This window comes from Megascapheus bottae, chromosome X (genome assembly GCF_031878675.1).
Source record: "Megascapheus bottae isolate mThoBot1 chromosome X, mThoBot2.hap1, whole genome shotgun sequence".
NCBI lineage: Eukaryota > Metazoa > Chordata > Mammalia > Rodentia > Geomyidae > Megascapheus > Megascapheus bottae.
The window spans coordinates 68,425,849-68,450,709 of NC_143547.1; the positions used below are offsets into that span (position 1 = coordinate 68,425,849).

General features: G+C 40.5%; 2 protein-coding genes across 2 annotated transcripts in view; one reads left to right on the forward strand and one right to left on the reverse strand.

The window, feature by feature from the left end:
- Positions 1 to 898: 898 nt before the first annotated feature.
- Morf4l2 (mortality factor 4 like 2) lies at positions 899 to 12,057 on the reverse strand. The gene is made up of 4 exons (XM_090327049.1): positions 11,955 to 12,057; positions 10,587 to 10,679; positions 3,323 to 3,428; positions 899 to 2,412 (listed from the first exon to the last, which is right to left on the reverse strand). Exon 4 carries the CDS (start codon positions 2,386 to 2,388, stop codon positions 1,522 to 1,524), a length of 867 nt encoding a protein of 288 aa, XP_090183175.1. The 5' UTR covers positions 2,389 to 2,412; positions 3,323 to 3,428; positions 10,587 to 10,679; positions 11,955 to 12,057; the 3' UTR covers positions 899 to 1,521.
- A 491-nt stretch (positions 12,058 to 12,548) lies between these two features.
- The window catches only part of Plp1 (proteolipid protein 1), a 116,961-nt gene continuing 104,648 nt past the window's right edge, over positions 12,549 to 24,861 (forward strand). The window contains exons 1-2 of the mRNA XM_090326414.1: positions 12,549 to 12,650; positions 13,783 to 13,888. The gene's annotated coding sequence lies outside the window, so the exon portion shown is untranslated. The remainder of the gene's footprint in view (positions 12,651 to 13,782; positions 13,889 to 24,861) is intronic.

The window sequence follows — 24,861 nt, forward strand, 5'->3', positions numbered from 1 at the left end:
TAAAATAAAGTCCTGTTAAAGCTACTTGGACTGCAGCACTTTTGTTATGATCAATTAAGCTGACAAATACATACCTTGTTCTCAATTCTATCCCCCTGCTAACAGCATGAATAAGAAAATATCACAATGTCTTATCAAGCAAGGTGCTGACTTGTGGCTCATGCCTGTAATCCTAGCTACACAGAAGGCTGAGCTAGAAGGATCACAGTTCAAAGCCAGCCCAGGCAGAAAAGTCTATTGTCTCTTATCTCCAACTAAACAGAAACAAATTGGAAGTGTGGCTCAAGCAACAGTACCAGCAGTGCAGTGGCTTTCTTTAAAAGAAGCTAAGCAAGAGTACAATGCAGAGTTCAGGCCCCAGTCACAACACAAACACACACACATACAAAACTCTCCTCACCACCTCTTGCAAGGACCCTGGCTAATCCTATTCATGGCTCTTGGGGGAGGAAGTTCTGGGTTTTGAAATTAGGACCTCACACTTGCTAGGCCCTTACTGCTTAAGTCACACTCTCCTAGCCTCTATTATTTCTATATTTCTTCCAAATGTTCTGCAATAACCATGAAATACTTCACTTGCTTAAGACATGAAAAAGGCTTGATTAGACTGGGAAATATCCATGCTAACATTGATATCTAAGCAACCAACAGCATCTCCTTTACCTTAGGATTCCCACCGTGGCATCCAAGGGATTATAAAAAGAACACTATAACTGTGTTGTATTCTCCTATCTATGTAAGTATAAGGTACTGTGAAGAAAAGAGGGAAGTAGCTTGACAGATCACAGTTCTGGCTGCCACACCTACCCCACCCTACCCCCCCCCGTTTCACATTTTCATGAGCCTGTTAAATTTGATGGTATTAGTGACATTAATGACAAACTGGAAAATCTCTTGCTTTGAATTTTAGAAACAAATTTTATTTAAGATCTGAAATACAACTCCTAAAATACCAAGTTTTCCAGAAAACCATGGCTACACAATAATGCATTGTGTCTATCATGTTATAACGTGCATTAGTCGCAAGTACAGTCATTAAACCACCATCCTTCAACAATTTCAGCAAAGATAGAACGCCAAGGGGATAACATAGATGGATTTGCACTGGATGGGTTGTTTTACTTCAAGCACCATAAACAAAGAACACAAATGCAAGGGTTTTCAGGTATATACATGAGTTGAACCTTTGGCACTAAGAATCAGGGCGTTTTATCACATAGCATTAACACATATTAGAAAATTTTGTAGTGTCAAAGGGATTGAACCACCAGCATTCAAGCAATGTTGTCAACTAGGCAATAAAATGTTCTACTGAATGTTTCTTCATCTAATTACTGTATACACTGGTAGCAACTCTGAAATAAAGGAGTGTGTACTCCTTTTATTTTGTTTACATCAGAAAACAAAAACATAAGCCCTGTTATACATTAACAATTTTAAGGAACATCGATTTTACAAGGAAAAGACTAAGAATAAGTATCGTTTACAGATACTAAACATCAACCAGTGGTGACAAAGCCTTCACAGGGCTTTGCGGTGATAATCGGCAGATGCGACTTTGTAATCACTGGTGGTAAAGAGAGAGGCGAAATTCTTGGCCAGATATTTTAAAAAATCATGCAGATAACCAAGCAATAATGCAAGGCTCTTTTCGTCAAGGGGCGTGTAGGCCAACATTGCTCCAATTCTAACAAATAATCGCAACAGGTGTGGTGCCCCATAAACCTGTGACATAGGAGCATCAGGATAAGCCAACAGAATTTCAGCATACTGAGGCCTCTCAAATTTGTACAGCAGCTGAGTGCCCAACATCACATTAAAATATTCCTTGATACCTCCCACAATTTCGTTAACAGCATATTCCTTATTATCAACATTGCCCTGTGATTTCTTACAATTGGCATACTCCTCTAGAATGGCATCCACATTCTTCTTAGCAGGCAGTTGAAAGAGCTGCTTCTGTCGAGTTACCAGATCCCAGTCCTCAACAAGCCACGGCTTTAATTCTTCTGGAATCTTCACTTTGACTTCCATTTTATTCTTGAACGCCTCTTCGGTCTCAACGGTAGCATCAGCTCGGGCCCTCTTCTTTCGTGGGGGCTGGGGAGCCTCGCTGGTACTACCACCATCGCTATTTCCAGGAGCCTTTTGCTTGCTCTTTCTTGTTTTCCGCACTGATCCAGCAGGGGGGTTCTCTGCAGAACGCCCTCCCCATCTTCCTGGGAGAGCTGGCTCAAGATTCTTTGGCTGTGGGCCAGTGGTCTTCTTCCCAGAGGCAGCACCTCTCATCTTACTTCTTTGCATACTGCCTCTTGCAGGCTTTTTAAAATTCTCTTCTTCTGGAGATTGTTCTGCAGGAGGTTGTGGTCCCTGCTTTCTGGAACTCATTCAACCCTGTTTTTATTCCAACCACTGTAATAATATAAAGTGTTTTACTTGACTGTTTTCTATGATGACATTTACTATGTTTCATAAAGGCCCAGCAGACTACTTTCTGCTTCTTCTTCCTCACTACCACGTACAATTCTTAACCACTGAAGCACTTAGCAGATGTGCCAAGTTTTTTTCTTTTTGGCTAGTTCTGAGGCTTGAACTCAGGGCTTGGGCACTGTCCTTGGAACTTTCTCAAGGCTAGCACTCTGCCACTTGAGTCACAGCACCACTTCCAGCCTTTTCTATATATGCGTTATCAAGGAAATGAAGCCAGGGCTTCATGTAAGCTAAACAAGCCCTCTACCACTAAGCCATGCTCCTCGCCCCCCAACAGTTTTTTTTTTAAATGTAATTCAAAAAATAGGCATTTAATTCTAAGGAAAGAATGAATTATGTGGGAAAGACATGAAGAACAATTTCAAAGAAATATTGAAGGAATCAATCAACCCACTTAAACTAATGAATAAAAGCACCCAGCAGAATATGGGAGAACAGAAGAAATCACCTATTCTTTCAACTACTCTGTCAATCATCCTCTACTGCATACCTGCTTCTGGATAAATGCTACAGTAGGTGTTTGCAATTTAACAAATATAAGTGACAAATACAAGAATTTTTATAGACAAAATATTTTGGAGCAAAAAAAAGTAAATCCTTCAGGGTGAATGAAGGCAGAAATTCATGTATGAGATTCTAAGGATAATTAAGACAAATGAAACAAAAATAGTAATAGCAATAGGACAATAGAAGAATGTTATATTGAAAGCTGAAGTAGTTGAAAGTCTCAAGGAAAATAGATTAATTGCCATGAAAAAATGTCGCAGGGAAGACTAGTAAGGATACAAAAAACCCTCATTATTCTTATGGTGTGCTACACAAAATGACTTACATAATCTTGGTTCTTTCTCTTCAAAGATCTCCTAATGATTTCCCAAATGGAATTTTACAGATTGTCTCCAATGTTCTGGGAGTAGGAATGAATTGAGGGACAGGACCTAGAATGGAAAAGCATGTATCTGCAATGAATACAAACTCCAAGATATTTATGTTCTCTGCCTTTTTTTTTGGGGGGGGGAGACTTACCCCTCGGCATCATAGGCTCTTGTAAGAATATCAAAGTGCGATGTGACAGAACTAGTACAGTAGCAATGATTTTAAGTGAATGCAAATGCAAAGATGTTCATACATATGCACACTACAAGAATATTCTAATACGCAGAGATCCATGTACTGATATGGGAAGATATTCAGTATGCCATTAGGTAAATTGGCAGGTTGCATAATACTATGCACAAAAGGGCCCCAAAGGTACACAGTACAGATACAATCTTCAGAATAGTTATAAACAGCATTATCTCACTTGGTTCAAGCACATAAGCCTAAGTATATAGAATATGAGCCTATAAAAAAATCAAGGTAATCTCCGAGAAAGGGATGGTGACAGGTCAGCTGTTAAGTCTGGTTCCTTATACAACAAAATTAACCCAAAGAAGCCAGCCAATCACTACCCTTTAAGAGTATGTAGGCAAGCTGGGTGCTGGTGGCTCAAGTCTGTATTTCTAGCTACTCAGGAGGCTGAGATCTGAAGATCATGGTTCAAAATTAGCCAGGGCAAAAAAGTCACTGAGAGACTCTTACCTACAATTAACCACTGGAGCTGTGGCTCAAAGTGGTAAAGTAGCCTTTAGTTGAGCTTAGGAATAGTGCCCAAGTCCTCCACCCCCCCCAAGAACCCCCACCTTCCCCTGCTCTAGCTATCAGGGAAACCCCAATGGAAGGAGATGAAAAAGGAGTTGTCATTGCCTGCTCAAGCTTGTAATCCTAGCTACTCAGGAGGCTAAAATCTTGAGGATTATGGCTTGAGGTCATCCCAGGCACAAAATCTACAAAATGTCTCCAAAATAAGGAGCAAAGAGCAGGGCTGAAGAGGTAGGTTAAATGGCATCAGCATAACATGCAAGTCAAGTAAGAGTGTGAGGCTCAAACCCCAGTACCTCAAAAAAGGGGGGTAGAATTCATCATGATCATCATCAGGACAAAGGTGATCCAGAAAACCTATCTTAAGGCCCATACAGTGCAGCTACACTAGAGGGACCAGAACTATCGCCTAAAGATGATTTAATACTATGCACTGATCTGTGACCATTCCTTACGAAAAATGGCACCATTATATTTCTTTCTTGATCTTAGTATTTCCTAAATGTTTTTTTGGGAGCCAGTCCTGGGGCTTGAAGAACTCAGGGCATGAGCACTGTCCTTGGGCTTTCTCAAGGCTAGTACACTACCATTTGAGCCATAGCACCACTTCTATTTTTTTTTCTGTGTATGTGGTACTAAGGAATCGAACTCAGGGGTTCGTATAGGCATGCACTCTACCACTAGGCCATGCTCCCAGACATTTCTAAATGTTTTATATCCTACTATTCATTTCCATTTGCCTCAACCCTTCTGCTATGCCTATCCTCAATAGCAGCATTTTGCCCCTAGTGGATATGCAAAAAAAAATAGCATGATTCTACACATGAATACTGGACTATAAACTAGGATGATCAGTCACTATTATTCCATCTATTCTTAGACTAGCCTGACCTAAAAAATATACAAGCCTAGGTGCTGCGTTAGGAATGTTACCCACCCCCATCTCTCACCCTTTTTGGCTGAAAATCTGAGCCATACTCCAGTTTGGCTTTTTATGGGGTGGTTAATTGAAATGTCTCATGGACTTCCTGCTTCTAACCGGGATCCATATATCTACGACTCCTGAATAATTACCAACAGTTGAGCCACGGGTGCCTGGTTAGTTATCACTTCACTTAGCTATTCTGGATTATTCTGTAGTAGTAATTCACATAAACATGTTTAGCCTCATTTCCTATTATTTCTTTAAGGCTCCCAAGAAGTATTTAATAGGTTGAAATGTAATATGTTTAAAGGTTTTAATATGTTCTCAAATTACTTTCCCTCTCAAAAAGTCCTACCGACATGCCTAAGTATGTGAATTCTTTTTTGGTGGAGCTTAAATCCAGGGCTGTGAGCTTACCAATAGTCACTCTAACACTTGAGCCATGCCACCACCTCTTTTTGCAAAAGTACAATCTCATAATTAGGCTGGCTTGGAAAGCAATACTATTTTTGCTTCTCATGCATCTGGGGTGACAGGTAGCTACCACCATAACCAGCTTTTCTCAGTGTGGACATGTGGGTCTTCTTAGTGTTTTGCCCAGGCTGACTTCAAACAGCCTTAGTAGGTAGAATTAGAGAGATGGTCCACTATGCTTGGCTTCCCATTTCTATTGGCTGAGTTAAGAATAGAACGTAGGACCTTATACATGCTAGGCAAGCCCTCTACTACTTGGCCAAATCTCGCAACACTTTTCAAAAACAATCTTCATTTAAAATGTGCTAATTGGGCAAGAAAAATGTGTCCGCCTATTCAGTTAACATAGGTATCTTAACATTTAAAAAGGTATACTTTCCATTCATATTTTTTTCTTTTGAATTCATTGTTCTTTTACACAGTTAAGATTGTTCAAGTTCTCAACCTTACAGATGATGTGGACATTGTCTTACCACCTCTTCTTCATCAGACTTACTCTCTAAAAATATATACATACCTTCAATTCATTTAATGTACAGAATCATATAAATAGCACTGATCTATACCAGCTTCAAACATCTTCATAGAAAAAAGTTGGGTGCAGTGGCTCATGCCTATAATCCTAGCTACTCCAGCAGCTGAGATCTGAGGATCATGGTTCAAAGCCAGGCCGGACATTAAAGAACATTGAGACTCTCATTTCCAATTAACCACTAGGAAATGGGAAGTGGGGCTGTGGTTCAAGGGGTAGGGCGGTAGCCTAGAGTTGAAGAGCTCAGGGACAATACCCAGCCCCAAGGATAAAGCAGGAGACTTGAGCTAAACACTCAGGGACAGCAGCCAGGCCCAGAGTTGAAGCCCAATGACCCATACAATATGTGTGTGTGCATATGCGTGTGCGTGTCACCAGTGCCTGGCTTACATGTTATTGCCCCCTTTTATTTGAGTTGCTTAGTGTTTCTCATTAATTTCTAATAATCTTATGATTTTAATTAATTAAAAATATTCCAGCCAGGAGCTGATAGTGCATACCTGTAATCCTAGCTACTCAGGAGGCTTGCTATTTGAAACTAGCCTGGGCAGGAAAGCCAGAGAGATTCTTATCTCCAATTAGCCTCCAGAAAACCAGAATTGGCACTGTGGCTCAAAGTGGTAAGACTGCTAGCCATGAGCAAAATAGCTCAGGGACAGTGCCCAGGCCCTGAACTCAAGCCCCATGACTGACCAAAAGAAAAATCTAGTTGGACATTGGTGGCTCACGTGTATAACTCTAGCTATTCAGGAGGCTAAAATCTAAGGATCATAGATTGAAGCCAGTCTAGGCAGATAATTCTGTGAGATTCTTATTTTCTATTTAAGCACGCGCACGCGCACACACACAAATCCAAAAGTAGAGCTGTGGCTCAGGAACAGTGCCTAGGCCCTGTGTCCAGGACAAGCACACACAGACACACACATCTTATCAGACTGCCTATAAGTACATATCTCAACATTACAGAACTGGTTGCACTTTTCCTTTGTGAACTTTTAAAACTTTATGTAATGTTTAGAGAAAATGCTCCCAAACTAAGGTTGTACAGATTACAGATGATTCCCATAGTATTTCTTGGCATTTTTATGATTTTCCCTAAACTTGTAATAATCTTTTCCTAATAATCATTATAGAAACAGATCATCTTCTCTGATGACTTGAAATACTGCAGCATTCTAAATTTCTAGTTATATGAAAACGAAGCTTTTTTTGTGGGGGGGGCAGCCTGCACCTTGAGGTCAGGGCTTGAGCACTGTCCTTGGGCTTTCTCAAGGCTAGAGCTCTACCACTGGAGCCAAAACACTACTTCTGGCTTTTTTCTATGCATGTGGTTCTGAGGAATCAACCCTGGGTCTTTGTGCATGCCAGGCAAGCACTCTACCACTTGGCCAACCTCCCAGCGCCCCCAAAAAGCTTTTTTTCCCTAATACTTTTTGTGTGCCAGTTTCAACTCAGGGCCTGAGCTTTTGTGTTCTACCACTTTGAGCCACAGTTCCATTTCTGGCTTTTTCATAGGTAAGAGTCTTTTCTGCCCACTCTGGTTTTGAGCTGCAATCCTCAGGAAGAATGAGCCACCAGTGTTCTGCCCTAATAATTTTCTCATTACCTTATTTGAAAACATATCAATACTTCTATGCTGGAAATATATCTAGAAATATTACAGTTGGATCACAATGGCCTGTGATTTGTCAGCTTAAAAACATAAGCACTGCTATAGAATGACACATGCAAATGAGTTCCAATGATGTTTGATGCAGCATTATTTTAAGTCATGAAAGGCAACCCAAATGACTATCAATATGCTAGTTAAGACTCACTGTGGAAGAAAATTAGAATAGTGAATGGATACAAAGCTATTAAAACAATTTAAGTAAAATCAGTATCCGTAACACTGTATTTATACAAAGAAAACCAAATAGTATTTTATGTATTTCCATATTGATTTTTTAGACAGGTATGTGGTTTAGTGGCCTAAAAAGAAATGGAGAAAATTAAGGGTAATAAGAAAAGGGAAATGGGACCTAATCTAATCTTTTCTTGTCAGTTGTGGGACTTGAACTCTGGGCTTCGGTGCTGTCCTTGAGCTCTTCAGCTCAAGGCTATGGCCCTACTCTTTGAGCCACAGCACCACTTCCAGTTTTCTGGTGGTTAATTGGAGATAAGAATCTCACGGACTGAGGCTGGGAGTTTGGCCTAGTGGTAGAGTGCTTGCCTAGCATGCACGAATACCCGGGTTCGATTCCTCAGTACCACATACATAGAAAAAAGCTGGAAGTGGTGCTGAGGCTCAAGTGGTAGAGCTCTAGCCTTGAGAAAGTCCAAGGACAGTGCTCAGGCCCTGAGCCCAAGCCAAAGACTGGCCAAAAAAAAAAAAAAAAGAATCTCACAGACTTTTCAGCCTTCAGATCTCAGCCTCCTGAGTAGCTAGGATTATAGGTATGAGCCAGTGCACCTGGCTACTGTATTTTTTTTGTATGTTGTTGCTACTGGGACTTGAAGGCTTCAGGTTCGCATAGGTTTTTCTGCTCCTGGCTGAGGGGTTACTGTTTGAGCTACACCTGTAGTTATGGTTTTTTTTTTGTTTTTTTTTGCTGGTTAATTGGAGACAAGTGTCCTAGATTTTTCTACCTGGACTGGCCTCAAACTTCAATTCTCTATTTTAGCATCCTGAGTAGTTAGGATTAAGGTGTGGGCCATGGAAGCCTGGCTATAATAGTTAAAAATTTTAACAAAAAACGGTGTTGACACTGTCAATTACATGATTACTAGTTTTTTCTGGCTAAAATGGAATTTGGAACTCAGGGCCTTCTGCCTGCTAGGCAGGTGTCCTATCACTTGAGTCATGATGTCATCCCATGATTACATTTTTTTTTTGCTCAGGTCCTGGGGCTTGAACTCAGTACCTGGGTGTGTCACCGAGATTTTTTGCACAAGGCCAGGGCTCTACCACTTGAGTGACACTTCTAATTCTAGGTATTTGGTTGTTACTTGGAGGTAAGAGTCCCATGGTTCTTTCCTGCATAGAATAGCTTCAAACCTTGACCCTTAGAACTCAGCCTCCTGAGCAGCTAAGATTAAGTTGGGAGTCAACAGTACCAGCTACAATTTTTTCTGTGTGTGCAGGTACTCAGGGCTGCACACTCTTACTTGGCTTTTTTGTTCAAGGACGGTGCTCTAACACTTGAACCATACCTCCACTTCTGGCTTTTTAGTGGTTAGAGGTAAGTGTCTTGGTTTTTTTCTGCTAAGGATGGCTTAGAACCATAACCTTCACATCTCAGCCTCTTGAGTAGCTAGGATTACAAGTGTGAGCTACCAGCACCCAGCTAATTACAAAATTTAGTGAGAATACATTTAAAAAGCACTGACTTTTATTTATGGATATCTTATATGGCCATATCAATTACTCATTAGCATGTACTATATGCTTTAGAGGCATATCATGGAATTCAGACTAGTTTCATTCTCTAGTTCTAGGTTCCGCCCCCCTTCAGAGATCTAGGTGAAGGTATTCTTCATCTTTGCCATTAATAATTTTCTAAATGATCTCATGTAAACAGGGGTTTTGTGGAAGTGCTATCTTCTGAAATCTAGTTTGCGGAAGGAAAATCAATGAAGGAGCCTTCCTTCAGCTCCTCATGGTATGAACAGGTCATCTGAAAATCAGATTCTAAACACAAACATCTTTTGTGTACATGTGCCACAAAGGTGTGGTGTGATTAACACCTATAGTTTGTTGGAATAATTTTTTTTGGGGGGGTACAGGGGATCAAACCCAGGACGTTGCACTTACTAGGCAAGCGCTTTACCACTGAGCTATATCCCAGCCCTAGAATAAATCTTTAAACGCATCAATTACATTTATACAATTTTCTCTTGGATCATGGAATAATTAAGATTGTTTTTAGTTTGAATAGAAGACAAGTGATAGAAAACGGTTAGCAGACTAAAATATAATTTGTTAGGTCAAATTACAACTCCTGGATGCTCCCTTATATGCAAATTAATTCATTTCAAGTAGTAACTGCTGCTTCTGGAAAATGAGAGAAACCAACAATATTAATTTTTTATAAAAATAGATATCCATTGTATTTAAAGCATAAGTACAAATGCATAAAACAAGGTAAGTCAAAAGTAATAAGACATTATTAAAAAGCAAATACTTCTATGAGGAAATGTAGGGAGAACTTAAGTATTTTTCCCAGGATATAGATCTTAGTATCTTCATGCAACTACCAAATTAGCGGTGCATATGTGAAGTCTCAAAGAAAAACAATTATTTAAATTTGTAGTACTATAGAGCACCAATTTTAATATCTTTTATTAATAAGATTACATAGCCCCCATGTTATCCATTTTCTATACTGTGGCAGCAATGGAACTAGCTCCATCCTGTCCTTCTCAGAACGTAACAGTATTTTGTGAGATAGAAGATAAAAAAAAATCTTCAAAATATTTCTGGAGATTGAGGAAAGGTATATGATATTATCTCATTCAGGAACTGAGGTAGGCAGATGCACTTACCAAGAATTCTGCAGTCAGGGGAGGGATTCTGCAATCAGGATATGATCTCCTGATTTTTATTGTATAACAAACTTAAGCTTTTCTGAGGATGGCCTAGAAGATCAAACAAAGGGACAGGAAAGGATATAGAAAGATGAGACAATCGTTTGCCTTTCAATCATTTAAGGTAATTTCATTACACAAAAGACACCAAAGCTGATAATAAAAGTGCTTTTTCTCCCTTTCTTATGGTTAAATTTTCAAATTTACTTCGGTTTATAAAATGCAATTGTTTTAAAAAATTATTAAAGATAGTGTCTAATGGATAAAAATGCAAAAGGAATTGTATTACAAACCCACAAGAATCCATCATCCAGCTTCAACAATTATCAACTGAAGGCCATCTTGTTTCAACTGTAGCCCCACCCACCACCCCCCCATGGACTTTTTAAGCTCGCGGAATAAACGTTATTATGAAAAATTTCAAAAAGAATAGGAAGGAAAATCGATTAACACAAGAAGCCCTACCTACCTATTATTCAATTTAAAGGATTGTTAATTCAGAACCCGAATTTTGTCTCATTCATACCCCTCCAATTTTCCCCCGTCGCTAAAATTATTTTGAAGCAAATTCTAGTCATCTACGTATTTTGAAGCCAATCGCAGACATTGTTCAATCTGTTCGGATATATATTTTTTTTCACAAAATAACCACACTACCACTATAAGCGTCTAAAAAATTCAATTTCATAAAAAATATCAAATGTGCATTAATTTTTTTGTGATGCATCCTAATTTTTTTTTACAATTGGTGCGTCTTACCAGGATCCAAACAAGGCCTACTCATTGCATGTGGTTCATTTCCAGCTCGCTTTCATTCTCCATCCGCCCCCCCCCCCGCCTTAACTTTTTAATATACGAAATTCCCAGCCCCGGTATTTTGAAGCAGTTAGCAAATTATTTCGTCGATAACGATTAATGTATGTTTTTTAGCTTTAATTTCCCTTAGAGAAGAGGTTGATGCAAGAAAAAACACTAGAACGAGTGAATTTACATAATTCATAATTTTTCTCATTTGGCTACGTGAATATAATATACGTTCATAAACAACAGTTTATATCGTTAAAAGCCGGCTTTATACTAAATCTTTTCCACACTATTCTACAGTATACGTCTCTGAGGAAACGCCGCGGAGGTAGATACTATTATTATCACCACTTTACAAACATGGAAACCGAGACAGAAAGGAGTCTTGCCCAAGCTGGGCGTTGGCGAACGGTAATATAATTCAAACTTCGTACGGTATCTTAAAGCCACTAGCTAATCTTATCTTCATACGCAAGAAAATGAGGAAATTATCGACCCTTTCTTCCCACCCCACACCGAAACCTGAACCGAAGATCCAGTTCTTGCCGGCAGCAGACGAGTGGCCACCGCCGTTTCTCCAGCCGCCATACTAAAGCCAGGTTTCTCTGGCAACTAAATATACACACGCAGACACGTCACCGTGGAGGCGGGATAATGCCCTTTAACCAATCACAATCGTCCTCTCTGAGTTTTAGAATGTTCCATAAGCAAATGATTGGACCATGACCCTCACGTCAGTAGTGACGTTTCGCCGCAGTAAAGGTGGGGGTAGTAGCCAGCTTCTTCACGGTGAAGGCCTAAAACAAACCAATCACCTTCGTCCTTTGTGCGGACTGTAGCCAATGACCTTCCCCGTCTTAGGCTTGTAGCCCGCCCTCCAAGATCGTGACAGCATTTAGGTCAGGAAGCTATAGGGCAGCGTGTTCACGTGGCTTGGTTTCACGACCCAGAGTTCCTCTGACCATAGGGTTTTTTTTTTCTTCCTCCCCCTCTTCTGCAGGGAGGCATTGTGGGTTTGTGATTTTTTTTCCTCAACTGGGAAAGGAAGTGTCTACGTGGCCTGCGGAAATAGGATAGACGGAAATGAGCTAAGGTTCCCGCGAGTGGGGAAGAGCGAGGTTAAATCTAGGGCCACGCCCCCAAGCCTGTTGCGCAACTCTAGGAACTGGAAAAAAAAAAGGCGCAATGGAGGTTTTGAAGTGTGTGCGAATGGGGGTGGTGAGTGCCGCGGCCTCCTGCCGTTGGGGATTGGGTTACATTCGGGGGCGAGTTCGCGGGACCACGGGGTCGGTTGTGAGCGCGCGCCAGCCCTCGTGGCGCTGGAAGTGGTGGGTGTGCGCAGGCGTGCGCCCCTGGCTTGGGGGTGGAGTGTGCGTGGGTGATCTGCTTTCTTAATGTTGGTGGTTTTCTACATTTGTTTGCAAAATGTTTTTAACGGAAATGAAAATTAAAGAAGGTGACTATATCAGAAAAATGGACTTTAATTAAGACATACCCCGGCCGTCTGTACAGATTTTAATATAAACTCCCCAAATTCATTTTGGTAGCACATTCTTCCTCTGTCCAAATCCTGTTTTAAAGTACAGCCCTCCTGAAGTTAAAAGCCAAATCCCTATTAGCAAAACCAAAGGGCGGTTTCTTTCAACCTCTCCAGTATCCTTCCGCTTCCCAGCCACCTGTCCCCTTCCCCACCCGCCTCGTTTTCTCACATCCCCGCCCCCCTTTTTTTCACTCTCCTCTCTCCATTTCCCTCCTCCCTCCACCTCAGGTCTTGGTGCCTTCTAATAACACTACATATTATAAACTATCCCTCTACTAGACTCCAAATTTCGGTGTTCTGGGGGTTGGAAAGGTGATAGTACCTTTTTTTGGTCATTTCTGCTCATAATGCAATTCTTCAGGCAGATACGCAGTTCATTTTCTAGAAAGTTCTCTGCGTGAGAACTCAAATTTGCCACTAGATGCCGCCAAGTCCCAGCAAAGGATTGTTAATTTTCTCACCAGAATGATGGGATTTTTGTCTCCTCTTCCCATTTTCTGATTTCCCAGATTTCCAAATTATGAGGATCACGTATCTTTCTTTTTTTCATATATTTAATTGTAATTAATAGAAAGGTTACATTATATTCACCAGATAGAAGGTACATTACTTCACAAATATTGATACCCTTTTTCATGTCATGGTCCCCATTTCACTCCCCCCTGCCCCGGAGGATCACGTATCTTTCATTTGATAAGTATCCATGTTAGCCAGGGAACTATGATCCACGATCCAAATATTTTTTTTTACCAGTTTCTGCTTTTCTCCTTGAAAGAATTAAGCTCTCCATCTCCTCCTTGTATTTTTCAGTAACAGTTGATAAACGACCCTGAAACTGGTGCTGATGAAAATCTCTGTGAAGCAGAATGGCAAACATGGGAATCCAAGTTCTATGGAGGTGAAGGCAAAATGATCTGTGAGTTTGTGACCAGCCCAGGTTGTGTGGGAACAGAAGCCTAAGAAAAAGAAAAAGAAAGTCCTAACCCTTTTGTTTACTGGGGTTTTTTTTTCAGTCCTTCCAAATGAAGAAACATGTGGACTAGTCAAAAGTTGGGCTCTCATATTAATCTTTGTGAACCATTTCTCAGATATGTGTTTGCATTTTATTTTCTGTAATGTTGCAGCTAGACTTTGTCTTAGAATAGGGGACTTAACCATATTTCACCACTTTCTATCCCTATGAAGAAAATGATGTACCTCAGTGTTTTGCATGCTTTATTTTAAATGTTATGTCCTTTGCATATTCTTTTTCCCTTCATAAAATTCTTTTTTTGCCAGCTGTGGGGCTTGAACTCAGGTCCTGGGCACTGTGGTTGGACACTTTTTACTCAAGGTTAGCGCTATACCACTTGAGCCACAGCACCACTTCCAGCTTTTTTCTGTGTGTGGTACCGAGGAATCAAATTCAGGGCTTCTTGCATGCTAGACAAGCACTCTTTCACTAGGCCACACTCCCAGCCCAACAAAAATTCTTATTTACATGGGTATTACTACATCAAAAGCAAATAAAAATAATACCTGTTTTGTTTTTTTTTTTGCCAGTCCTGGGTTTGACCTCAGGGCTTGAGCACTGTCCTTGGACTTTCTCAAGGCAAGAGCTCTACCACTTGAGCTTCAGCACCACCTCTGGATTTTTTTCTATGTATGTGGTACCGAGGAATCAAACATGGGTCTTCATGCATGCTAAGCAAGCACTCTTCCATTAGGCCAACTCCTGGCCCACCTCTTTTTTTTGTTGTGGTGGGACTTGAACTCTGGGCCTGGGCCTTGTCCCTGAATACTTCAGCTCAAGACTAGTGCCCTACATCTTGAGCCACAGTGCCACTTCTGGTTTTCTGGTGATTAATTGAAGAGTCTCGTGGAATTTTGTGCTCAGGCTGGATTTGAACCTCAGTCCTCAGATCTCAGCCTCCTGGTAGCTAGGATTACAGGTGTGAGCCACCATGCTGGGCAATAATACCTCTTATAGTTATTAATTAAATATACTTCTACACACATGACAAGAATTTTTTAAAAGCACTGTTCACCTCCTTTTTTTGCCAGTCATAGGACTTGAACTCAAGGCTTGGGCACTGTTCTTGAGCTTTCTCAATGCTAGTGCTCTACCACGTGAGCCACAGCACCACTTCTGGCTTTTTCTGTGTATGTGGTACTGAGAAATAAAACCCAGGGTTTCGTGCACGCTAGGCAAGTTCACTACCATGATAGGACACCATTGGCCCAAAAGCAGTGTTCAAAGCATATTTCTCAGAAAGGCTAGAAACATCACCATCACCTGAGAAACTGTTAGGAATTCAAATTTTCAGGTCCTTCCTCAAACATAATGAATCAGAAATTCTGGAGGTAGTGTTTGGTATTTTGTTTCAGTGATGCCAGTGCCTGCTGAAGTTTGAGAACTGCTGTTTCTGAAAGGCAAAAATGCAATGCTTATTTTTTTTTGTTGTTGTTGTTCTTTTTTTCATATATTTTTTATTGTAATTAATAGAAGTGTTACATGCTATTTGCCAGATAGATGGTGCATTAATTCCCATACATTGATACCCTTTCACATGTCTTGGTCCCCATTTCCCTCCCCCCCCCCCCACCCCTCATCTTGTTTTCCCCCGTTATGCAACCACTAGAGGGTGCCACAGAATGCAAGACAAGGCAGTAATGATTTATTCTGAGATACCCTGCAAATTATCAGTTTAATTTTGCAGATTAAAAATTAATATGTAGAGCGCAACTTCTAGTACTCACTTTTTAGTAATCCTAGCTACATAAGAAGCTGAGATCCAAAGGATGTAAGTTTGAAGCCAAATAGCAGAAAACTCCATGAGACCATCTCTAAAACAACCAGCAAAAAGCCACACTGGAAGCATGATTCAAGTGTTAGAGTACCAGCCTAGCTACTGAGCAAGTGTGAGGCCCTGAGTTCAAATCCTGAGCCTCTCAGAAAACAAAAACAAAAAATACCAAACCGAATAATGCCTAGAGGTGTCAGATTAGTTTTCCAGTGCACAAAACACACATGTAGTTCAAGATTTGAACTTAACCTGCCTTAAAAAAATTATTAACATAAATTACCAGTACAAAAGTTATTTCAGGGGCAGAGAGTTTGGCCTATTAGTAGAGTGCTTGCCTAACATTCTCAAAGACCCAGGTTCAATTCCTTGGTACCACGTACATAAAAAAAAGCCAGAAGAGGTGCTGTGGGTCATTTGGTAGAGCGCTAGCTTTGAGGAAAGCCCAGGGACAGTGCTCAGGCTGTGAGTTCAAGCCCCAGGCCTGGCCAAAAAAAGTTATGTGAATTTTCACATGTATAGAATGTATTTTGACCACAGCACCATATTTCTCTTTTTTGATGTCTTCCATCCTTGTTTTTTTGGTCTTGAACTTTTTGTGGCTTGAACTTGGGCCCTGGGTTCTCTGAGCTATATTGCTCAAGGCTACCCCCTACTAGTTTGAACCTCAGTGCTACTTCTAGATTTTTGGTGGTTAATTGGAGCTAAGAGTCTCACAGACTTTGCTGCACAAGCTGGCTTTGAACTGTGATCCTCAGATTTCAGCTTCCTGATTAGCTAGGATTACACACGTGAACCACCAAGACCCAGATTTCCTCCTTTTTTAAAAAACAGTTGTAGATATCTTGTTCCCTGCTTTAGCTGATTGAATGTTGATTGAAACATCAAAAAGAGTACAGAAGCCAGGGGCTAGTGGGTCTCAGTAGCTAGTCCTAGCTGAGATCTGAGGGTGGCGGTTTGAAGCCAGTCTCAGTAGGAAATCCCATGAGTTTCTTTTTTTTTTTTGCCAGTCTACCACTAGGCCAAATTCCTGGCGCCTTCCGTGAGATTCTTATCTCCAATTAACTACCAAGAAACAAAAGTCAGAAGTGGAGCTGTGGCTCAAATGGAAGAACACTAGCCTTGAGCGTAAAAGCTCATGGATAGACCCTGAGTTCAAGCCCCAAGAGTGGCACACATGCACACACACACACACACACACAAAATAATACAAAACAAACCAAGTAAATATAAATGGGTGACTTTCCTTTTTTTTTTTTACCCAGTCCTGGGCCTTGAGCTCAGAGCCTGAGCACTGTCCTTGGGCTTTCTCATGGCTAGAACTCTACCACTTGAGCCACAGCACCACTTCTGGCTTTTTTCCCTAAATATGTGGTACTGAGGAATCGAATCTGGGTCTTCATGCCTGCTAGGCAAGCACTCTACCACTAGGCCAAACTCCTGGCCCTAAATGGGTGACTTTCATACTTGTTTTCCTCTCTATTTTTTGCTAGTCCTGAGGCTTATACTCAGGACCTGGGCACTGTCTTTGGACATTTTTTTGTTTAAGGCTAGCACTACACCACTTGAGCCACAGTGGTACTTCTGGCTTTTTTTCCTATGTATGTGGTATTGAGGAATCAAACCCAGGGCTTTGTGTATGCTAGGTGAGCACTCTACCACTAGGCTATATTTCTGGACCCCATTTCTATTCTTTAATTGGTTTGGGGGAACAATCTTGGTGTTTTTCTTGCTTCCCCCATGCTCTGTATTTACACTTCACTTTTTGTCTGAATTTATTTCATGTGTGATGTAGGAATCAGGATGATTCCTGATGATTCTGAAAGCAGTTATGTTTTAGTTTTCATCTGAATCTATTTTATGTAAGATATAGGAATTGGGGTGATGAAGAAATAGACTTGTTGAAAATCTATTATGGGTCATACACTATGTTGCTTTATATCCATTAATTACCAACTATACATCTGTAAGTTATGTGACAGTTATTGTTTTATATACAGTGAAAGTGAGTTCTAGAGTAGGTATTTTTCTTTGGCTGCATGATGTGTAAGTAATAGAGCCTGGATAATTCCAGGTAAATCAGACCCTATTATACTTATTAATGTTTCTAATCCTTTGCTTTGACTCTGGTTTAGTATCTTCTTTTTCTCCTCCTCCTCCCCCCTCTCCCTCTCCCTCTCCCTCCTTCTCCTCCTCCTTTTCTTCTTGTTCATGTTATGATGATGATGAAGAAAATGATGTGACTTTTAGCAAGTTATTTAACTTTCCTAAGGTACAGCAGCATCATCATAATGAAACAAATAATTGCTGTGTCATAATTTCAGACTCACACTATCCAGTACAGTAGCCACATGGCTTGTGGCCGCTAGCATATGTGGCTATTTGTTAAAATTAATTAGAATAAAAAATTGATTCTTCAATCATATTGGCCAGCTTCAAGTGTTCAGTAGCAAATTGTGGCTAGTAGCTTTTATAGTAGTATAGATACAAAAATTTTTCAGAATTATTGCTGGACATTGCTGATTTAGAGGATACACAGATGCAAAAGGGCCTGGTATGGTGCATGTCTTATGGTAGGTACTCAAGAAAATGAATTTCCCTGCTTTTTTACAACATTAGAATTGAAGGTCATTCTACATTATTGGTGTGGTCAGTAGAGAGAATTAACTCAACCCAAGCCACTATAACAGTGTTCTATCTGGCACTGAATACACATCTCCAAACTATTCCTATAGCATTCTGTCTGTCAATAATGTGAACTAACTTTGTAATCAGAGTAATAGTAGAAAAAGGGCAGAAAAATGCTTTTTGTGTGCAAGACATTACTGTGACACCTCTGTTCATCTGTTATCTTAACGTCTCCAGACTTCATGAAGTCTAGCAATGTTAAAACTCACTCAAAGTTGCTCAGCAAGTAGAGATTCAGCAAGAAGTCAGACTTAACATACTAAAGCCTTGGCTTTTTTGTACTATACTATGTTACCCTTTCTATGTGAATACTCCCTTGCTGCCTCTGCTTACTATTGGGATAAAGCTTCATCAGATTCCTCACTTATATGAGTCTTCTGAAAAATGTGAGTTATTCTTCTTTAGAGTTTACAGTTGAACTATTGTCACCACACTGTTTCAGCTGGAAGGAAAAACATAGATTAGATTTATTTGGTTCCAAAGCCCAAGGCGAGACAGAAATTATTTATGGTCTCAGCCTTCCAGACACCCATTAGCTCCAAGAAGCCTGTGTTAATTTGCAAGGCCACCATTAGTTCATACAATGCCCTTGTGCTAATTAGAAACATGGGTTACCTGGGGGCAGACAAATTGCAGAGATGTGTCCACTCCAGTGGAACAATGAGAAAAAATGCTTTTTTCCCCTGTGGGCTACTTCAACCACATCCAGGAACTTGAAACTAAATTTTAGTCTGGTCTAATGATCTCTTAGTGCAATATGACATTGTACAGGTTGAAGCCTGTCTGTCATTATTTGCTGGTCTTATGGATAAGGCATTTCTTTTTTTTTTTGCCAGTCATGGGCCTTGAACTCAGGGCCTGAACATTGCCCTGGGACTTTTCTCCAGGCTAGTGCTCTACCACTTGAGCCACAGCAGCACTTCCAGCTTTTTTCTATGTATGCAGTACTGAGGAATAGATCCCGGGTCTTCGTGCATGCTAAGGTAAACACTCTACCACTAGGCCAAATCCCCGGCCTCTGGATAAGGCATTTCTTGTGACTAAGAAAACCTTCTAAGGTAGGTAGTGGTCAGTGTTGTGGAGCATGAGGGAAGTTTCTAGTACATTCCCATACCTTTTGGATAGCTAAAAATTGGCCTATCCAAAGGTTTAGTTGATTTTTTTTTGGTCAGTTCTGGGGCTTGAACTCAGTGCCTGGTGCTATTCCTGAGTTTTTTCCCTCAAAGCTAGCTCTCTACTACTTTGATCCACAGTGCTACTTCCAGTTTTCTGGGGATTAATTGGAGATAAGAGTCTCTCAAAACTGGTGTTGGTGGTTCATGCCTAAAATCTTAGCTACTCAGGAGGCTGAGCGCTGAGGATTGTGGTTCAAAGCCAGCCCGGGCATGAAAGTCCATGAGACTCTTATCTCCAATTAACAACCAGAAAACCGGAAGTGGCACTGTGGCTCATCGTGATAGAGCAATAGCCTTGAACTGAAAAGATCAGGGACATCTCACAGGGCCAGAGTTCAAGGTCTACAATTGACAGTCTTACAGACTTTCCTGACCAGGCTGGCTTTGAACCTCAATCCTCAGATCTCAGCCTCCTGAGTAGCTAGGATTACAGAGTGAGCCAGTGGCACCTGGTTTTAATTGATTTCTAAATACTTGGTTCTAACTTACTTATTGGATATTTGTGTTATAATTATTTGCATAGTCTTATAATTCATTGTAGCTTTTCCACACATGTGGATACTGTATCCTGACTAACCTCACCCCTTTTGTCATTCTCTCCTATCCCATTTCTTCTTAAAACAATTTCAACAGGCTTTATAGTTGTTTTCAAATATGCAAATGAATGATTTCAACCATTCTCATCCTCATTCCTCTTCATTAGCCTTCTTCCTTACCTCTCCCCGTCAGATCCTGTTTTACTTTCCTGTCATTCATTTGTATGTGTATTAGTTGTACCAAGAGATTTCCCTATGATATTTCAGATATGCATATATTTTGTTCAGAATAACCTCTGTTGTTATCTTTCGCTGTACTCTCTTGACATCTTTCATTGAGCTTTTTTATTTTCTTTATACATAGTTGCAATTTATTTTGAAATGTTAGATATTTCTTAAAAGAAATGCTTGCTTAGTGTAAAAATTTTAAAACACAAAACATAATATTTCAAAACTAAGTAAAATGATAGTTCTATAGTGAAGTTTTTTCTGTGTATATTTGCCTCATTCCATAGGAATTTCATAAAACTAGCTGAACAGATTCATCTATATCAGTATAGTTTGCTAGCTCATGACTGGCAGGCAACAAAAACTGAAAATAACCGTGAGAAGGGTAATTCCTTTTTGTTTTTTTGCTGGTCCTCGGGCTTGAACTCAGGGCCTTGGCACTATCCCCAAACCTCTTTTTTCATTGTAATTAACAGAAGGGTTACGTTATATTCACCAGATATAAGGTGCATTACTTCACAAACATTGATAACCTCTCTCATGTCTTGGTTCCCATTTCTCTCCCCTCACCCCCCAAACCTCTTGGTATTCCAGGGTAGTGCTCTACCATTTGAGCCACAGAGCCACTTACAGCTTTTTTTGAGTAGTTTATAGGAGATAAGAGTCCTTTGGACTTTCCTGCCCAGGCTGCCTTTGAACCGTGATCCTCAGATCTCACCTTCCTGAGTAGCTAGGATTACAGGTGTGAGCCAACAGCACAGCACCTAGCTAAGTTTTATCCTTGTAAGATATCTATTTTCTTCTATAATTAACCCTCAACCCTTACTGACCCAACCATTTGAAAGAAAGAAATTATTTCAAATGACCCAAACCACTGAGAACTTTACCCTAACAGTGAAGTCCTTGGATGACCTTGGAGTACAAGACTTGCATATTTTTCTCTTCTGAGATAATAGTTGAGCATGCAGTTTACCAAAAATTTGTGGTCTTGTGAACAACATACTTTATTTGCAATGATCACATAATATCATTCATGTTATATATCAACTAAGAAAGATGAGGGCTAATTGACCAGTGTTCACAGATACATGTATTCTAAGTTTTACTTCAAAGGTTGCTTTGAAGCATTTTTTCCAGAGTTAAATTTGGTTTTGCTTATAATGTCTACTTACTGTTTCCATATCATTGAAAATGGTATTTAAAAAAGCTGTGGCTTTTAAATATATCAATTGCGACATTAAAAAATAACAAGAGAGGGGCCGGGAGTTTGGCCTAGTGGTTAAAGTGCTTGTCTAGCATGCATGAAGACCCGGGTTCGATTTCTCGGTACCACATACATAGAAAAAAAGCCAGAAGTGGCGCTGAGGCTCAAGTGGTGAGCTCTAGCCTTGAGAAAATCCAAGGACAGTGCTCAGGCCCTGAATTCATGGCCCAGGACTGGCAAAAAAAAAGAAAAAAATAATAACAAGAGAGAGAGATGGGGCCGGGAGTGTGGCTTAGTAGTAGAGTGCTTGCCTAGCATGCACGAAGATCTGGGTTCAATTCCCTGGTACCACATATGTAGAAAAAAGCCAGAAATGGTGCTGTGACTCCCGTGGTAGAGCTCTACCCTTGAGGAAAGCCAAAGGACAGTGCTCAGGTCCTGAGTTCAAGCCCCAGGACTGGATAAAAAAAGAGACATATGGGCCGAGAGTTTGGCCTAGTGGTTAAAGTGCTTGCCTAGCATGCATGAAGACCTGTGTTCTATTCCTTGGTACCACATACATAGAAAAAAGCTCGAAGTGGTGCTGAGGCTCAAGTGGTAGAGCTCTAGCCTTGAGAAAGTCCAAGGACAGTGCTCAGGCCCTGAGCTCAAGCCCAGGACTGGCAAAAAAAAAGAATTAAAAAAAAGAGACATATTTGGGTGCTGGTGGCTCATGCCTGTTATCCTGGCTACTCAGGAGGCTGAGATCTGAGGATCACACTTTGAAGCCAGCCCAGGCAGGAAAATCTGGGAGACTGTCTTCTCTAATAAACAGCTTCACTGTGTCACGAGTTAAAAAATAATTGTAAACTAAGCCCCGAGTTATAGCTCTACAATGACCAAAACAACACCAATAATACAAAAAAAACCCTCATAAATAGTGATGTTTCACATTTTGTTGGCATTACATTCTAGAGACCAGTGTGATAGATAAAAATCTTTGAAGTAGCAATAAGTGAACTATGATATAGCATGGGACAACTATATACTGCTGCTACTTTGTGGATTTTCACCTATTGATGGGGTCTACCCAATGTAACTCCCATAATACTTGAGGGATTCACTATACTCAGAAAAATCCAGATATGGAGCTGTGGTTCATTGGTTGAACAGTAGTCTTAAGCAAAGTAAGCTCAGGGATAGTGCACAGGCTCTAAGTTCATGTCCCAGGAATGGCACACACACCAAAAAAAGACAGGCCAGTAGTACTGAAAAGTGTTGCATGTAAATTATTGAAGCTTATTGTTGGAATCATAGCAGTTTATCATATTATTTTATTATTTTGTACATTTATGAATGTTTCCATATAAAAACATTTTATTAGCATATATTAGTTGTGTGGAGGGGGTTCATTATGACATTTCTATATAAATCTTTTTTTAAAAGTAAAAAACAGGGGATGGAATTTTGGCCTAGTCGTAGAGTGCATGCATGAAGACCCAGGTTCAATTACGAGTACCACATATATAGAAAAAGCCAGAAGTGGTGCTGTGGCTCAAGTGGTAGAGCTCTAGCCTTGAGGAAAGCCCAAGGACAGTGCTTAGGCCCTGAGTTCAAGGCCCAGAACTGGTGAAAAAAGTGCTTCCTTTGCCCAAAGAAGAGAACATGTATAGCTTTCTTATCAAAATAATTCTTATTAACCATAAGATGTGGCTAAATGCATTCCCTTTAGTAGAAATGGGTCATGTAAAAATCTAGGAAGGAGTGATTTAGATTTTAAAAGAAAAGCCTCTTCAACAGACTTTCTGATAAGGTCTCCTAGAAGGAAAATCCCCTGCCTACAGTCACTTCCACCAGACCCCATCAGAAGCATTGCTTTAACGAACCATTGTCAATGAAAGAAGTATTATATATCTCTCAGGCATTTAGAAGTGGAGGAAGGTTGAAAACCTCAGAGGACTCAGCTAACTGGTATAAACTATGTTAGCTAGCAGACAGAGAAGTACAGGCAGAAGGAATCTGAGGGCAAGATACAGCTAGGAATTTGAAATTTGATAGGGAAGGGGGGAAAACCAAGATGGGTGGGGGGTGTGGGGGGGGGGAGGGAAACGGGTACCAAGACATGTGAAAGGGTATCAATGTATGTGAATTAATGCACCTTCTATCTGGCAAATATCATGTAACCCTTTTACTAATTACAATAAAAAAAATGTGGTACATAAAAAAAAAAGATACAGCTAGGAATGTACTGGGACTCTGTGCTTCCAATAAGTTGAATGCTGCAAGGCCAGAGCTGTTAAGGAAGGAGGAAACTGGGGTGCAGGATATATGACAGAAGACCTCGTTATAGACCTCATGAATATTCTTAGAAGGTGCCACGACTCACCGCATTGTCAGCTTTTTAAAGCATGAGAAAGCCGTCTATAAGCAAAGATCATGTGTGTGCGTGCATGCACACATGCACACACATGTAAAGATATGGAACCATATCATTCAGCTTGGAAAATCAAATTCTGGGAACTTCACATTTAAACTGTGCAGTTTTGTTCTGTTTGCTGCAGTTTTTCACTATTTGACTAAGCAAATGAGGGTATTTGTAAACTACTGGGAATGAGCAGACACGGTTGGACTTGCCGGGCACTGTTAAGAGAATGGAGACCTCCAAGGACATGTTCTTTCAAGGCCCTGAGGTTGACATAAAATGATTTGAAATTGAGAACAGAGCAGAGAGAAAGAGCAGTTCCTAAAAGGTACAAAGCTGAGATTCACCCAACTGTTCCCAGGCTATAGTTGTGAGTGGGACATCAGTGAGATCTAGGCGAGCACAGCCAGTTTTCAATAGAGCTGGTCTGTGAAACTTGGCTAAGAGGACAGAGGAAGATTGATATTTGGTCCAGAGTGGGGCTGTCAGCTGTGCTCACCGACTCACCAGGCTCCCAGCTGTAAACAAAAGTCCTGGCCCATCATGGCACTGCAGAGCAGTCCAGGCTGGTGTAAGTCTCTGAGGACAGCTAGACCATTTTCTCATTCTGGCTGACAACCAGGAGACAGAAGAAACAATAGAAGATGGGGTGGGGGGGAATTTCAAGGGGTGGAGCAGTGACTGTTGGGAAGGAGCTGTTAATTTTAGATCTTAGGTCTTTGAATGAAAGTAGTACATATATTTTAGGGAATATAGACCCCTTTCCTTATGTCAGCTTCACAGATAATAGTAAATTTCTAAAGATGGCCTGTAGACATTCTGGTGCATAGTTCATTCACTTATTGATTCCTTCAGTTAGGATCTTAGGTCCATC